Consider the following 15,870-nt stretch of genomic DNA (forward strand, 5'->3'; position numbering starts at 1 on the left):
TCAGCGTATTGGCCAGTTAAAACTGATGACAGTGGCGGATAGATAGATATATGCCACTTCTTGTTTTGATAGATCTCTATATACTCGTGTTGGTGTCTTCGTATCGAGCTACCTTTCAAAGATGTCTTTGATATTGTAAGAATATCGTGCATGCGTTCCCCATGTTTGGCGGGGGTGGATTTTGGCACGTCGACTGACTGCAGCTGCTGGAGAGGTGATCTGGGAGGACAGGACAGGCAGGCGCCATCTGGCTGACAAGCGCTTCTGACAACATCAACACACATACGACCATCTCTAGCTAGCTAGCAACATCCTCTTGCAACATTTGGACTCGCTGTGTATATTCGTTCCACCCTATTTCTATTTGGCAACTTTTTTCTCCCCCGCTAGTCAGTGCGTGCGAGGAAGATTGTCCGTTCGCACACAAAAGAAGAAACGTCGCGGGGATATGATGCGTGTCGTGTGTCCTGCGCACAACAACAACAACGCTCGGTGTGTTGACATAGTTACATCTGTTTGTCATTCAATGATTTGACTTTGTTTATTCGCGTTGACGACAACAACACCCCCACCTCGGGTGCACATGGAGGGGGACGAGGCGAGCAGCGACGCGGGGTCGCGGGAGGAGTGGACCCTCCTGTTCTGGACCACTCTAGCGGTGATCGTGCCCGTTATCATCACGCTGTGGTGCAGTGCCCAACGCTCTAAACGGAAAATACACATGAAAGACTTCTTCCGCAAGAGCAAGCACGGGTGGCACTACACGGACCTGTTCAATAAGCCGACATACTGCTGCGTGTGCTCCCAACACATTATGCGAGGGGCTTTCTGCGACTGCTGCGGACTCTGCGCCGACGAGCGATGCCTGCGCCGGGCCGACCGGAGCCTGGTGTGCAAAGAGATCATGGCGATGCCTGCTCGGACGGACGGGATGCTGGAGCACCGCTGGGTCCGGGGAAACGTCCCCCTGGCCAGCTACTGCGTGGTGTGCAAACAGCAATGCGGGGACCAGCCCAAACTCTGCGACTTTAGGTAATGTCTTGCTTTAGTTTAGGGCCATCTGTAACGAGGGTCAATCTGTGTCACTATCACTGCTAGAGGAAAAACCCAGCCAGAGGGGATGTAGCGACCTTCCGTTTAATCTCTAGTTTGATTAAGCCTAATGGGTTAGTGTGGGTGGGTGTGTATGTGTTTGTTTGTGTGTGCGTTTGTTATGTGATGTCTGTCTCTGGCACACAAGGGAAAAGGAGAGAGGAGAGTCTAGATGCCATTTGCGAATTGCCAATCACTTTTCTGTGTCATAGAGGCAGAATGGAGATTAGTGTTGAAAGTAATTACTGATTACAGCAGGGATGTTTTGCTTATCATTGTATAGCTAAGCTAACTGTGTGTATGTGTGTGTGTGTGTGTGTGTCCGTGTCCGTGTCCGTCCCACCCCAGGTGTGTGTGGTGCCAGACCACTGTGCACGATGACTGCAAGTCCAGCCTGACAGACGGAGAACACTGTGACCTCGGAGAGTTCCGGAGCCTCATCATCCCTCCTCACTACCTTTACCACGTCAACAAGCTCCGACGCAGACACCCCGACGAGTACAGCAAGGTCAGAGGTCACGTTATGACTCAGGTCGCTGGCTGTGGCTATCCTCCGCAGCCGGAGACGAGGGCTAGGGGTTGTCCAGACGCACACAGAGCTAGGATCAGGCGACCGCACCCTCAACCCTCTCCTTGGCTGGGGCTGGGGTTGTTTGGCTCGTGGTCAGTGCTGTCATAGGCAATTACAATCAATGTGCGGCCAACCATCATGTCAGTGTCACTTTTGCGTTTGTGTGTGTGTGTGTTTGTGTGTCAACAAATGTGTTGTGTGTGTGCGTTTTTACATATACGGTATATATATAAATGTGTGCGTGCATGTGTGTTTGTGTGTGTGTGTGTGTGTGCGCGTGTGTGTGTTCCTGTAGCTGGCAGCGCCTTGCGGGAGCAGCTGGACCCCAGTGCTGGTCCTGGCGAACACTCGCAGCGGCAACAACATGGGGGAGGCTCTGCTGGGAGAGTTCCGTACTGTCCTCAACCCCGTCCAGGTCTGTCACCGTCCTCTAGGCCTTCTAGCCTCTGTTTCCAAAGCTGTGTAGTACGTATGTAGAACTGTAGAACCCCAAATTGCTCCCAATGAGCGGGCCGGCGTCTTGCGTGGTGGCTTGCCGCCATTGGTGTGTGAATGTGCGTGTGAATGATGGGTGAATGAGAATGAATGAATGGTCTTTATTGTCATTAATACAGTACAGGTACCATACAACGACATTTAGGAGGGGGGGCTCCCCTGGATTTTTTTTAAACTAAAAACAAGAAGGGAAAAGAGCTGGTTTACATAAATAAAGGCTATATACACTATCCACTATACTATACTACTATACTATACAAATAAAACACTAGGGTTGAGTACCGTTTGGTTTTATTCGATACCGATGCCAAATCGATACTTTAAAAACGGTACCGGTACCGAAACGGTACTTAAATCGGTACTTTTGATAAAAATAAATAAATATATAAGTGTTTCCTCCAGGATTTTTCACATCAGTTGCGGGGTGGTCACTGACGCGATTTTCCGAGTGCACGCCATTAATGCCGAGCAGCGATGTTTTATATAAGGTGATAAAATACGAACATATCCTGATGCTACAGCTGCAGCAGAACATGGGGAACTACAGCACTGAACATAGGTTACCGTATAATATACATGTGACTGACACATACGCCCAAGACACACACACACACACACACACACACACACAGTGAAAGATAATCTGCTCATTGAATATGAAGTATAGAAGAGTACACACAGAACCGGGAACGCGCATACAGCACTGAACAACATCCGTAGAATATAAACTTGTGACTGACAGTCACATACATACACACACACACACACTGAAAGATTATCAGCTCATCAATATGAAGTAGGCCTACATGAGAGTACACGCACAAAACGGGCCGAATGTAAAGTAACCGGTACCATACCGGTACCGGTTTTCGGTACCCAACCCTATAAAACACTGTGCTGTACTCTATGCTATGCTATAAATATCCTAACATTTCCTATCTCTGAACCTTATGTACACGAGGGTTGTCATATTGCACATAGTATTATTGCACATTCATTTAAAGTGTCGCAGTTTGCAGGTTTGAAATGTTCACAGTTGTATTTCAGTATTGCACTTGATTACAATCTAGTAGCTGCCATCAAATTGTCTAGATTGTCCAGGGCCTAGAACCTAGGTCTTTGCTGTGTTCAGGGCCTGAATGGCCCTAGGGTAGAAGCTGAGCTTCAGTCTATTTGTCCTTGCGGACATGGTCCTGAACCGCCTGCCTGAGGGCAGCCGAACAAAGTGTTCGTTCCCAGGGTGGGATGGGTCTCTGGAGATCTTGGAGGCCTTCCTGAGGCAGCGTGTGTTGTACAGCTCTTCCAGAGAGGGGAGGGGGGCGCCGATGATCTTCTGGGCCGATCTCACGACTCTCTGTAGCGCTTTCCTCTCTGCGGCTGTGCAGCTGGAGAACCACACGCAGATGCAGTAGGTGAGGATGCTCTCCACTGTGCAGCGGTAGAAGGTCACAAGCAGCTCCTGTCTGAGGTGGTATTTCCTGAGGACTCTCAGGAAGTAGAGCCGCTGTTGTGCCTTCTTGATGATGGCTGCTGTGTTGGTCTTCCAGGACAGGTCATCCTGTATGTGCACCCCCAGGAATCGGAGAGTTGAGACTCTCTCCACGCTCCCTCCATCGACGAGCAGGGGCTGGACCTCAGATTTTTTCCTCCTGAAGTCCACGATGATTTCCTGGGTCTTTGACTGGTTCAGCAGCAGGTTGTTAACCTTGCACAGCTTGCCCAGCTGCTCCACCTCATCCCTGTACACCGCCTCGTCCCCCCCCGAGATGCAGCCCACCACGTGGTGTCGTCTGCAAACTTTATGATGGAGTTGCTGCGGTGGACGGGGGTGAAGTCGTAGGTGTAGAGCTTGTAGAGGATGGGGCTTAGCACGCAGCCCTGGGGGGACCCAGTGCTGAGTCTGAGGGCTGTGGAGGTGTGGGAGCCCACCCGCACCCTCTGGGGTCGGTCAGACAGGAAGTCCTTGATCCATGCACAGATGTAGTGTGTTAGTCCCAGGTCTAGTAGTTTGGTCACTAGCCTGTCTGGAAGGATAGTGTTGAAGGCAGAGCTGAAGTCCACAAAGAGCAGTCTCGCGTAGCTGTTCCCCCTCTCCAGGTGGGATAGAGTGGAGTGGAGAGTCGTCGCGATGGCTTCCTCTGTGGACCTGTGGGCTCTGTAGGCGAACTGGTATGGATCCAGGTTGGGCGGGAGGCGTGTGACTATGTGGGCCCGGACCAGTTTCTCGAAGCACTTCATGATGATTGGTGTGAGTGCCACCGGGCGGTAGTCGTTTAGGCAGCTCACCGTGCTTTTCTTCGGGACTGGGATGATAGTTGAGGTTTTCAGGCAGGGTGGGATGGTGGCCTGGGACAGGGACTGGTTGAAGATGTTGGTGAAAACCCCGGCCAGCTGGTCGGCGCAGTCCCTCAGCACCCGTCCCAGGACGCCATCCGGCCCTGAGGCTTTTCTGGGGTCCACCGCCTTCAGCACGCGTCTCACTTCATGCTCTGTGAGGGTGAGGCTGCTGGGAGCTGGAGAGAGTGGTGTTTGTGTTGTGGTTACCTCCGTTCGCCCCTCGTCGAACCGGGCGTAGAAGGAGTTCAGCTCTTCCGCCAGCAGGGGGTCGTCCTCAGCGGCTGTGAGCCTGTTGGCTCTGAAGTTTGTCATGTGCTGAACCCCCTGCCACACCCGCCTGGAGTCGTTGCTCAGGAAGCATTCCTCAATCTTCTCTCTGTGGTCTGCCTTGGCCTCCCGGATGCCACGGTTTAGGTTAGCCCTGGTGGTGCTGTACAGCAGTTTGTCCTTCGCTGAGAAGGCGTTGTTCCTCTCCTTGAGCAGTTGTCGGACCTTCTCAGTCATCCATGGCTTCGTGTTGGGGTAGACCCGGACACGTTTGTCCACGGTGGCTGAGTTGGTGCAGTTCACTATGTGGTTCAGAACCGACGACGTGAACTGTTCCAGGTCCTCATGCTCATATTCCTGCCATGAGGTGTCATTCAGGCAGATCTGCAGTGGAGCGGACCCTGCTGGCCAGGTTCTGACAGTCTTAGTGATGATGGGGGCACTTTTCCTCATGGGAGTGTAGGCTGGGATCAGGAGGATGGACACGTGGTCAGACATGCCTAGATGAGCTAGCCGTCTAGCCTTGTAGGCAAGCTTGATGTTGGTGTATACCTTGTCCAGTGTGTTATCTCCTCTTGTTGCACATTTAACATGCTGATAAAAGGCCATTGTAAAGTGCATTGGAATAAGGCGCTATATAAGTGCAGTCCATTTACCGTTTACCATGTATGGGCACACTTGGGGATTCCACACCACGCTCCCACGCCACTGTTGTTATACCTGCTAAACCGAGATAGGACTGCTGAGGCTCTGCGATAATCTGCCCCTTCTTGATTCTCTCCTTTTCTCATGTCCACTCCCTTTTCCTCCCCTCCCTTCCTGCCTCATGCCTCGGTTCCCTGTTCCTCTCCTTTCCTTTCATCGTCCCTTACCCGTCTCCTCCACTCCCATCCTCTGTCTTCTACCCCCACCGCCCTCCCTCCCTCTTCCCCAGGTGTTTGACCTGTCAGAGCTGCCACCCTCTAAGGCCCTGCAGCTGTGTACCCTCCTGCCTCCAGGGAGGGTCAGGGTGCTGGTGTGTGGGGGAGACGGGACCGTGGGCTGGGTGCTGGATGCCATCGACACCATGAAGCTCAAGGTAAGAAGGGCCCAGAGGGTCACTATAATGTGTGTGTGTTTGTGTGTTTGTGTGTCAACAAGTGTGTTGTGTGTGTGTGTGTGTGTGTGTGTGTGTGCGCGCGCGCATGTGCGTTTTTACATACATCAATGTGTGTGTGTTTGTGTGTTTGTGTGTGTGTGTCTGTGTTTGTGTGTCAACAAGTGTGTTGTGTGTGTGTGTGCGTGTGCGCATGTGCATTTTTACATATATCAATGTGTGTGTGTGTGTGTGTGTGTTTGTGTGTGTGTGTGTTTGTGTGTCAACAAGTGTGTTGTGTGTGTGTGTGTGTGTGTGTGCACGCATGTGCGTTTTTACATATATAAATGTGTGTGTGTGTGTTGATCTCCAGGGCCAGGACCAGTTCATCCCGAGGGTGACCATCCTGCCACTGGGGACGGGTAACGACCTCTCCAACTCCCTGGGCTGGGGGGCCGGCTACGCCGGGGAGATCCCCGTGGAACAGGTGCTGCGCAACGTCCTGGACGCAGAGGTGGTCAAGATGGACAGGTGGGCAGCCAGTCAAAGGCTCAAAGATCAAAGTTCCATCGCTTTATTGTTCGTTTTGAGGGTGAATTTGACAATGTGTCTTCTACCTGCTCACTCAGGTGGAAAGTGCAGGTAGCATCAAAGGGACTCTACTTTCGGAAGCCAAAGGTACGCTGTTTCCACACTCCACGCTAGCATCTTAGGTTGCTATTTACACAGTTGTTATCTATAATATAGATGTGTAATATATCTATATTATATATCATATTTCTATGATAATCAGTGAGTATATATTGTCAGTGTTCAGTGTTTCCTCCAGGAATTTTTACATTAGTGGGGGATAGCCCTGTCCGCGCGCGTAGCGCGCAATTGCGCGCTCAAAACAACGACCTAATTTCAACCAAAACTAGAGGGAGGATGGCAAAAAATAATAATAAGAATATACAGAATATAAACTTGTGACTGACAGTCACATACACACACACAAAGATCATCAGCTATAATATAATACGAAGTAGGCCTACATGAGCACAAAAGCGGCTAATGTTACTGATTAACTGTTTACTGTAGTGCCGAGAGACGGGAGTCGTAGGCGGCGTATCAAATGACAAAGCTAAACGTTTAATGAAGGACATGAACGATTGTCAACAACACACTCAAGCAGTAAATAGAACAGACTAAACAACTTGGGTACTACGCACTCAACTGCGGACGGAACAATACTCCCAACCCATAGTTCCGTGCGTGAATTATGTCAACCCACCACATTACAGAAGTAAAATCACAGTCAGATGGAGCATTCGGTAAACAGCTGAGTATCAGCTGAGTTAAAGAAAACAAACTCTTACCTTTGATGACACCCACATGAGCCCTGTTTTCCTGTACTTCTCCCGTGTGTCTCTTATTGTCCAAATGTTCCCTGAATTTTAGCTGCATGTTTTTCCAGCATGTAATTCCGTTGTCAATAAAAAAATCGACTCCCCTTCTTTTTTCCCTGCCAATACTGTCGTTGCTAAAGTGACGGCACATAAGAATCGTTTTTTGACTTGCTAATGTCTGCTGATACACCAACACAGCTAGCCGATGCTGATGGCTCTCCCGCTGTAGTTGTCGCTGGTGGTGGTGGTACCCCGCCATAAACGTTGTTAGCTGATCCACCACCTAGCTCCTTTGCCAGCCATGCAGTTTCGGATCGCTCATAGCCACTGCTAGCTTCAGCAATGTTTGAAGTGTCTGGGACATCTTTTTTCTTGAAAAATCCATCCATCTGTCGCTGTTTTCGTTTAATTTTTCGAAGTTATTTAACGTGATATCTTATTTGTGCACCTAGCTAGCTAGATCAGCTTTTTGTATCTTTTAGATGGTACTACCGGTGACTTTTAGCCCGTTATTTGCGAGGAGAAAACACAGGCGCCCGAGCATTTCGGCAGGTAAGACTGCTGAGCAGGGATGGTTGAGTCTGCACAGTTCTCATGCCGGTTCACATTTAGACCAATCAGGAGTAGCCCTTGTGTCACGTCGTCAACTGAATGTTTAATGTCATTAATCTGATTTTGGATCAGTGGTTAGAGAGAGATGGGCGTGGATTTAGGTGCACTTTTAGTCAACATCCATTATAGCGCTGATCTAGGATCAGATATATTTTAATCAGCTTTAATCAGCTTTTTTTGTGGACTGAATCAATTAGTGGCGGAGGAAATTCATTCGTGGCGGCCCGCCACCAATAAATGCATATAGAGGAAACACTGGTGTTTGTGGCCTGTAACTCGGCTGTTTGAAGCACCACATTCTAACCATAATTCCCTGTATCTGTAACAGGCATGACATAATTGTGTTCTCTCTGCAGGTTCTGTCCATGAATAACTATTTCTCGGTCGGTCCAGATGCCCTGATGGCGCTTAACTTCCACGCCCACCGGGAGAAGACGCCCTCCATTTTCTCCAGCCGCATCATCAACAAGGTCGGAGGAGCCATCTGGGCCGCTGCCAATACATTTGAATAGATTTACATATGCAAACGTTTAAATGTTAAAGAGGTTGGATTTGAATATACGTGAGGACAATCAGGGAGGCTGTTTGAGTACAGTAGTCGTGTGCATCAATATCAAATGCAAACTATCATAGCTCCTTTTGTTCAGAGTCAAAATCCATCATTCAAATGAAAGCACATTCCTTTATTCAGCGCCGATGGCAAAGTTGTTGGCTAGTTATTCTTCTAAGTGAATTGAATTTTAATTGAGTTTTAGTGAGTTTAGTTTTATTAAATCTTCTAAGCCTCAAACATAACCTCCATGTTTACAACTCTCTCTCTGTGTCTCTGCACTTTCTTTCTCCTTCCTAACAATCCCATACTGTATGTTTCTCTGCTCCAGGCTGTGTATTTCCTATACGGCACCAAAGATTGCTTAGTTCAAGAATGCAAAGACCTGGATAAGCGGATTGAGGTGCGTAAACACTACTCCAGCCCCAGGATACCTCCCATGTCTATTATTACGCCTGACCTTTAATCTGGAGGAGTGTGGTAGAGGAATGGAATAGAATGTTCTGGTGATTTGGAAACATCATGCTTTTGGAATGAACTCCACTCAAAGATTCTGTGTGTGTTTCATAATCCTTGGATGGGATCACAAACTTTCTCTGTGTGTGTGTGCGCCTGTGTGTGTGTGTGTGTGTGTGTGTGTGTGTGTGTGTGTGCGCGTGCGCCTGTGTGTGTGTGTGTGTGTGTGTGTGTGTGTGTGTGCGTGTGTGTGCCTGCACGTGCGTGTGTGTGTGTGTGTGTGTGTGTGTGTGTGTGTGTGTGCGCGTGTGCCTGCACGTGCGCGTGTGCCTGCACGTGCGTGTGTGTGTGTGTGCGCGTGTGCCTGCACGTGCGTGTGTGTGTGTGTGTGTGTTCCCCCACAGCTGGAGCTGGATGGGGAGAGGGTGGCCCTGCCCAGCCTGGAGGGCATCATAGTGTGTAACATCGGCTACTGGGGCGGAGGCTGCCGTCTGTGGGAGGGCATGGGGGACGAACCCTACCCCCCTACCCGGTGAGTAGTGGAGGTTTTAATAAGACCCAATGTCTGACAAGTCTGATGGGTCTGTGTGCGTTTTCACTGGGTTGGTGATTGAAATATTACTATTATGCAACGGACAGTATCTAGACCAGGGTTTCCGTTCGAAAAATTTGCCGTCGGACATCGTGTCCGGGAAGAATTCGATTTACCGGACAAACGTGATATATTCCGGTCATCATATTAAAATATAATATTTTTTTTTTTTTTCAAAATCATATTTTTTTTTCTTCAAATCTAATATAGCTGTTTGTCGCGGTGATTACTGTTGTGTAGCGGCCTATATATGCCATTTAATGTCTATTTCTCATCCGATACGATTAGATGCGAGCTATATAATATATAATAATATAACATGATTTGACGCATGCGCGCTATGCCATGCGTCAAATCCAGCGCTGAACGGGTCCAGCGCTGAACGGGCGCCTCACTGGGAACTGAACAGACAGCATCGATCAATGAACGGACTCCACATTACGTTAACTGAAGTTTGTTAAATTGTTTGGGATTAATGTGAGTTTTCTATTTTCTCTTTCCAGTTTTACCCTTTTTTTTAAATCAATAAAACAACGTAATTTCTATAACCAGGTCTCGCTGGTTGGGAAGGCATTTCGTTTAGCTCGGGAGTATGACAATGGGGAGAACATAACTGTTTATTGAGAAACAATTGATAGGCAGTCTGGGATACGTATATAAAGAAATACCACAATGTCTAGATGTATAACATTTTATTGAACAGTAACAGTGCAAGCATGTAGGCTTCTGGCGTGACACACGGCTAGCCTAATTTCCGTTCATATGCCTTTTATCAGATACAATAAAATAGAATAAAACTCTTTGAAAATAAATAGGCTTTAAATTAACTTGCAATGCGTATAGGCTAATTTCCGTTCGATGTTACAGCCTAGGCTATGCCTTTTCTCAGATAGATAAGGGATAGCCCTGTAAGCTCATACGGGTCTGTATGTCGTCCTGAAGACCGGCTGTTAGATCATATCGCTGAAGTTTGTCTCCATCTTAGTGTAAATGTTGTCCGTTTCGTTTGTTATCCTTGTTATTGTGCGATAAAGTTAAAGCGCTCCGCTTCGGGACACCATTTTCAGCTGAGCACCAAACACACACGCAACACTGCCCGAGAGAGAAGGACCCGCCCCCTTTAGTTAGCCTATAGCCTATAGGCTAACTAAAGAGGGCGGGTCCTTCTCTCTCGGGCAGTGGTGTGTGTGTGTGTTTGGTGCTCAGCTGAAAATGGTTAGAGGGAATTATTTTCACCGGACATTTATGTCCGACGAGTTTTCAATTTGTCGGACTTACACTAATTTTACCGGACAAAGACCGGTAATTACCGGTTAACGGAAACCCTGATCTAGACAGGCTGTTATTATTTTTAAATGACTCATCAGTGCTCTTTCTGTCTCCCTCTCCCTCTCTACCCCAGGTTGGATGATGGTCTGCTGGAGGTGGTGGGCGTGTTTGGCTCCTTCCACTGTGCTCAGATCCAGGTGAAGCTGGCCAACCCTGTAAGGCTGGGCCAGGCACACACAGTCAGGGTGAGTCCCAAACGCAGGCCGAGATCGTGTCTGCTAGGGACACGACACTCCCTTGATTTACTGGTTTTGCAACGTAGGAAGATGGCGCTCGTATGGGGATAACATTTTTTTTTATTATTACCATGTCGTTTTAGATTAGCGTTACTAACAGTTGCTTGGATCTGGGCTTTCTACATGCTGTTTCCCTATAGCAACGGCAAATGCAATTAAACTTTTAAACAATTTGTATAAAAAAAACAGACTACCAGTAAAAGGCATTCCTGAACTTGTGTGACACCTCATTGTCCGCTTTGGGTGTGCCAGGGTGAGTCCAACGAGTGTGTAAGACAAGAGCAGGAGGGACTAGGAAGGACGTTACAACCACTTTGAACGATCTAAATTCTAATGACTAGAGATGCTCCGATCAGGGTTTTTGGTGCCGATCACCGATCACCGATCACTGGAATCAGTGATCTGCCGAGCCGATATCACCGATCACCGATCACAGCGTCGAAAATGGCAATTGAAGCATTCTATTTATTGTGTAGCATTATTTATGTTTTTAATTATTCTTAACACCATTGACATTGTATATTAAGTATTCAAATGAAATTAGGAGATGAGAAAGTATCATGAATTGACAACCATCTGTTTTATTGAATTCACAACCACCTGTAGCTTACTTCAGGAAAAACAAATAAAATGTGAAAATAAAAATCATAATAAATAAAATGTACACTGTCACATCAAATGTGCAACATTCCACTCGAATGAGAGGAACTAGGGGCTCTTAGAGAACTTGGAGCTTACACTGCGTTCCAAATTATTATGCAAATTATATTTTTCTCAGATTTTCCTAAATAGTCGATGCAAATGACAATCAGTATAATTTTCAAGTCATCAACCGTTAGAGTATAATTCAAATTGTATTGAACAAACCTCCCAATGATGACAGTATTTTTTTTTAAAAATAAAAAACTCAAAATGCACTGTTCCAAATTATTATGCACAACAGAGTTTCAAAACATTTTATAGGTTGTAAAGAACTAAAAATGGTAATTTGATGAATTTAGGGTTAGGAGGTCATATTAGGAGGTCATATTTACTGAAATCAAAAGCTATTTCAAACAAAAACATCTTAACAGGTCAAGTTACATGTTAACATAGGACCCCTTCTTTGATATCACCTTCACAATTCTTGCATCCATTGCACTTGTGAGTTTTTGGACAGTTTCTGCTTGAATTTCTTTGCAGGATGCCAGAATAGCCTCCCAGAGCTGCTGTTTTGATGTGAACTGCCTCCCACCCTCATATATATTTTGCTTGAGGATGCTCCAAAGGTTCTCAATAGGGTTGAGGTCAGGGGAAGATGGGGGCCACACCATGAGTTTCTCTCCTTTTATGCCTATAGCAGCCAATGACACAGAGGTATTCTTTGCAGCATGACAGTGGGCTCAGAAATACATGAAGACTAATTTCCAAACAGTCTTGTTTACTGATGAGTGCCGTGCAACCCTGGATGGTCCAGATGGATGGAGTAGTGGATGGTTGGTGGATGGCCACCATGTCCCAACAAGGCTGCGACGTCAGCAAGGAGGTGGCGGAGTCATGTTTTGGGCCGGAATCATGGGGAGAGAGCTGGTAGGCCCTTTTAAGGTCCCTGAAGGTGTGAAAATGACCTCGGCAAAGTATGTAGAGTTTCTGACTGACCACTTTCTTCCGTGGTACAAAAAGAAGTACCGTGCCTTCCGTAGCAAAATCATCTTCATGCATGACAATGCACCATGTCATGCTGCAAAGAATACCTCTGTGTCATTGGCTGCTATATGCATAAAAGGAGAGAAACTCATGGTGTGGCCCCCATCTTCCCCTGACCTCAACCCTATTGAGAACCTTTGGAGCATCCTCAAGCAAAATATATATGAGGGTGGGAGGCAGTTCACATCAAAACAGCAGCTCTGGGAGGCTATTCTGGCATCCTGCAAAGAAATTCAAGCAGAAACTGTCCAAAAACTCACAAGTTCAATGGATGCAAGAATTGTGAAGGTGATATCAAAGAAGGGGTCCTATGTTAACATGTAACTTGACCTGTTAAGATGTTTTTGTTTGAAATAGCTTTGATTTCAGTAAATATGACCTCCTGATATGACCTCCTAACCCTAAATTCATCAAATTACCATTTTTAGTTCTTTACAACCTATAAAATGTTTTGAAACTGTTGTGCATAATAATTTGGAACAGTGCATTTTGAGTTTTTTATTTAAAAAAAAAATACTGTCATCATTGGGAGGTTTGTTCAATACAATTTGAATTATACTCTAACGGTTGATGACTTGAAAATTGACCTGATTGTCATTTGCATCGACTATTTAGGAAAATCTGAGAAAAATATCATTTGCATAATAATTTGGAACGCAGTGTATACTGTAGCTTTCCTGAGGAACAATAAACATACCCAAACTAAACTGCAACATAAACAGGCTATAGCCAAATATAAAATACTGTTTCAAGTCAGTCAGTTTCAAGTCATATTTAGGAGGAGATAAGACAGCAAGTCAGCAATAATCAATAAAACAAAAAAACAAAACATTGCACCTAAGGAGATTTCAGACTCAAACCTTACTTCTTAAGCAGCATCACTGGCAGATTAGCCTTGAGAAATACAAGCATCTCAGCGTTTTTGGCACTCAGCCTGTTCCTCTTATCATCTAAAATATGTCCTGCTATGCTGAAAAGTCGCTCGCTATCTACACTTGTGCAAGGTGCACAGAGGAAGACCTAAAACTCGCGCGCTATGAGTTGTTGTTGCTATGGGCCTTAGCCTAGCTTAGTGACTTCCTGCTCGCTGGGTCACATGACGTCGCTGAACACTACCTACACTACGCTCGTGAAGTCGCGCTGGAACTCTGACCAGCACTCGTGGAACGCCTCTCGTCCAATCAAAGCACTCGGTCCCTTTATGACGTCGAGCCCAGTGTGCGCTTCGGCGCTCTCGGAGCGAATCGACGAACGCAGCAAATGCCGTATGATATTCGTGGTATTGAAAGACCTTGCGTGCGTTCCTCCGCGAGATATTTCTTTTGAGCAGACATTACAAACTGCATATTTGTTGTCTCTTTCCGACACTGTGTAATATTGCCAGACTGGCGACGCCATTTCTCTATGTAAACCGATCGGCCGTGTTTGATCGGCCGTTTTGAGAACTCCGATCAAAACCGATCAAGGGCATATCGGCCGATATCGATCGGCGCCGATCAGATCGGAGCATCTCTACTAATGACAAACAAAAAGGGCAAAATAAAAAGTTCATCCATATCACCTTTTGTCCTGCTCTCCCATACCTGTCTAAAAAAACCCCCAAAACAGTGTTGATCTCCTTATTGAAAGATGGAGGCAGAGTGAACCTTCTTTTAAAAGAGACTTTGATGTAGGCTAGGAGGTATATATGTTACGGTACATGTGGGAATAGGGTACATGTGGGAAAACTAGGGTTAGGGTTAGGTGCTAGGGTGACTTGGTACATGCTGGCATGTCTAACCTTAACCCTAACCTTAACCCTAACCCTACCCCTAACCTTAACCGTAGCACCCTAGCACCTAACCCTAGTTTTCCCACATGTACCGTATTCCCACATGTACCGTAACATATACACTGAATGCACAGCTCATAATTGTACCATAACCTTCCATCTCTCTCCCTCTCTCTCTCTCCCCCTCTCTCCCCCCCAGTTGGTGCTGAAGAGTTCCCGTATGCCCATGCAGGTGGACGGGGAGCCGTGGGCCCAGGGCCCCTGCACCATCACCATCACCCACAAGACCCAGGCCCTGATGCTCTACCACAGCGCCGAGCAGACAGACGACGACGACGACGAATCCAGCGTCTCCGAGGCAGAGAGCCCCGCCCCCCACGACTCGCCTAAGCCAACGGTGACCGCCACTAGCTCTGCTCGCACTTGAACGGTCGCTCTTAAGTCCCTCCTCCTCCCCCCCGGTGTCGTTGCCTGTTTCCCCCTTATACCTCCTTGCCTGCCCGTGGCCCAATTCCAAACCCAACCCTGTGGACCCTTTTACTAAGCACTTTTTTTTTTTTTTTTTTTTTTCCCCCCTACCCTCCCGCGATTTGAAAGGACTTGATTGTAACCCTCCCTCCCCGTGGTCACTGGGAGTTCATTGAGATCAGGTCACCCGCCTCACGATCCCTATCTGAGCTCAGTGAAGCACTCGGCAAAGTGTCAAGTGGTTGGTTTGGAATGGGGCCCAATATCTGTGTTCATTCTCATGACCTACTCAACCTCTCCACACCTGCACACACTCTCCCCATGATTCTATAAGCCAGAGCTCAGGCATATCCCCACTTTGAGGTTAAGTATGGGTGGGAAAAGATTAAGAGATTGAATGTTACTTAGAAGAGATGAGAGGCTGTATATTTGCACTGATCCCATGTGCCATAGTTACAGTTGCGTGCTAATGCAGGATTATCTAGTTTTACAGCCCAATGGTCCCCAACAGGGACTTCTATGGAGGGGGTGCATCTCAATACTCTAAAGTTTATTCCTTTCTGCAGTGTTTCCCATACATAGACGAGACATGGAGTACAGGGAGCCACCGTAGCCGATTGAGACGCACCCCCTCAGTTTTTCAGACTCAGGAGGGGGCGTGGGCTTTGTCACGCCTGTTGCTAGGATACAGTTAGTATAGAATATATTTACGTATATGTAAATCACTGGATATATTGCTTTTGTTTTGTTTACTATATATTTCATGATGATGATGCACTGTCACTGAAAAGTTGGCCAAACTTGTTACGCAAACTTGGGTCTTAAGAATGTTGTCACTTGAATATACATACGTTTTATCAGCAGTTTATTACAATATATATATATATATATATATATATATATATATATAGCATTGAAGATCCATTGTCATTTCTAGTGTTATAA

At 46.9% G+C, this 15,870-nt stretch overlaps 1 protein-coding gene across 1 annotated transcript; it reads left to right on the forward strand.

Moving 5' to 3' along the window:
- Positions 1–583: 583 nt before the first annotated feature.
- dgke (diacylglycerol kinase, epsilon) lies at positions 584–14,884 on the forward strand (the record flags this gene model as incomplete). Its single annotated transcript, XM_080522792.1, has 11 exons — positions 584–1,032; positions 1,441–1,600; positions 1,959–2,078; positions 5,697–5,840; positions 6,211–6,368; positions 6,467–6,515; positions 8,194–8,307; positions 8,719–8,790; positions 9,248–9,375; positions 10,838–10,949; positions 14,657–14,884. 11 exons carry the CDS (start codon positions 584–586, stop codon positions 14,882–14,884), a joined length of 1,734 nt encoding a protein of 577 aa, XP_080378918.1.
- Positions 14,885–15,870: the final 986 nt, after the last annotated feature.

This window comes from Nansenia antarctica (genome assembly GCF_963989245.1).
Source record: "Nansenia antarctica genome assembly, chromosome: 2".
Lineage (NCBI taxonomy): Eukaryota > Metazoa > Chordata > Actinopteri > Argentiniformes > Microstomatidae > Nansenia > Nansenia antarctica.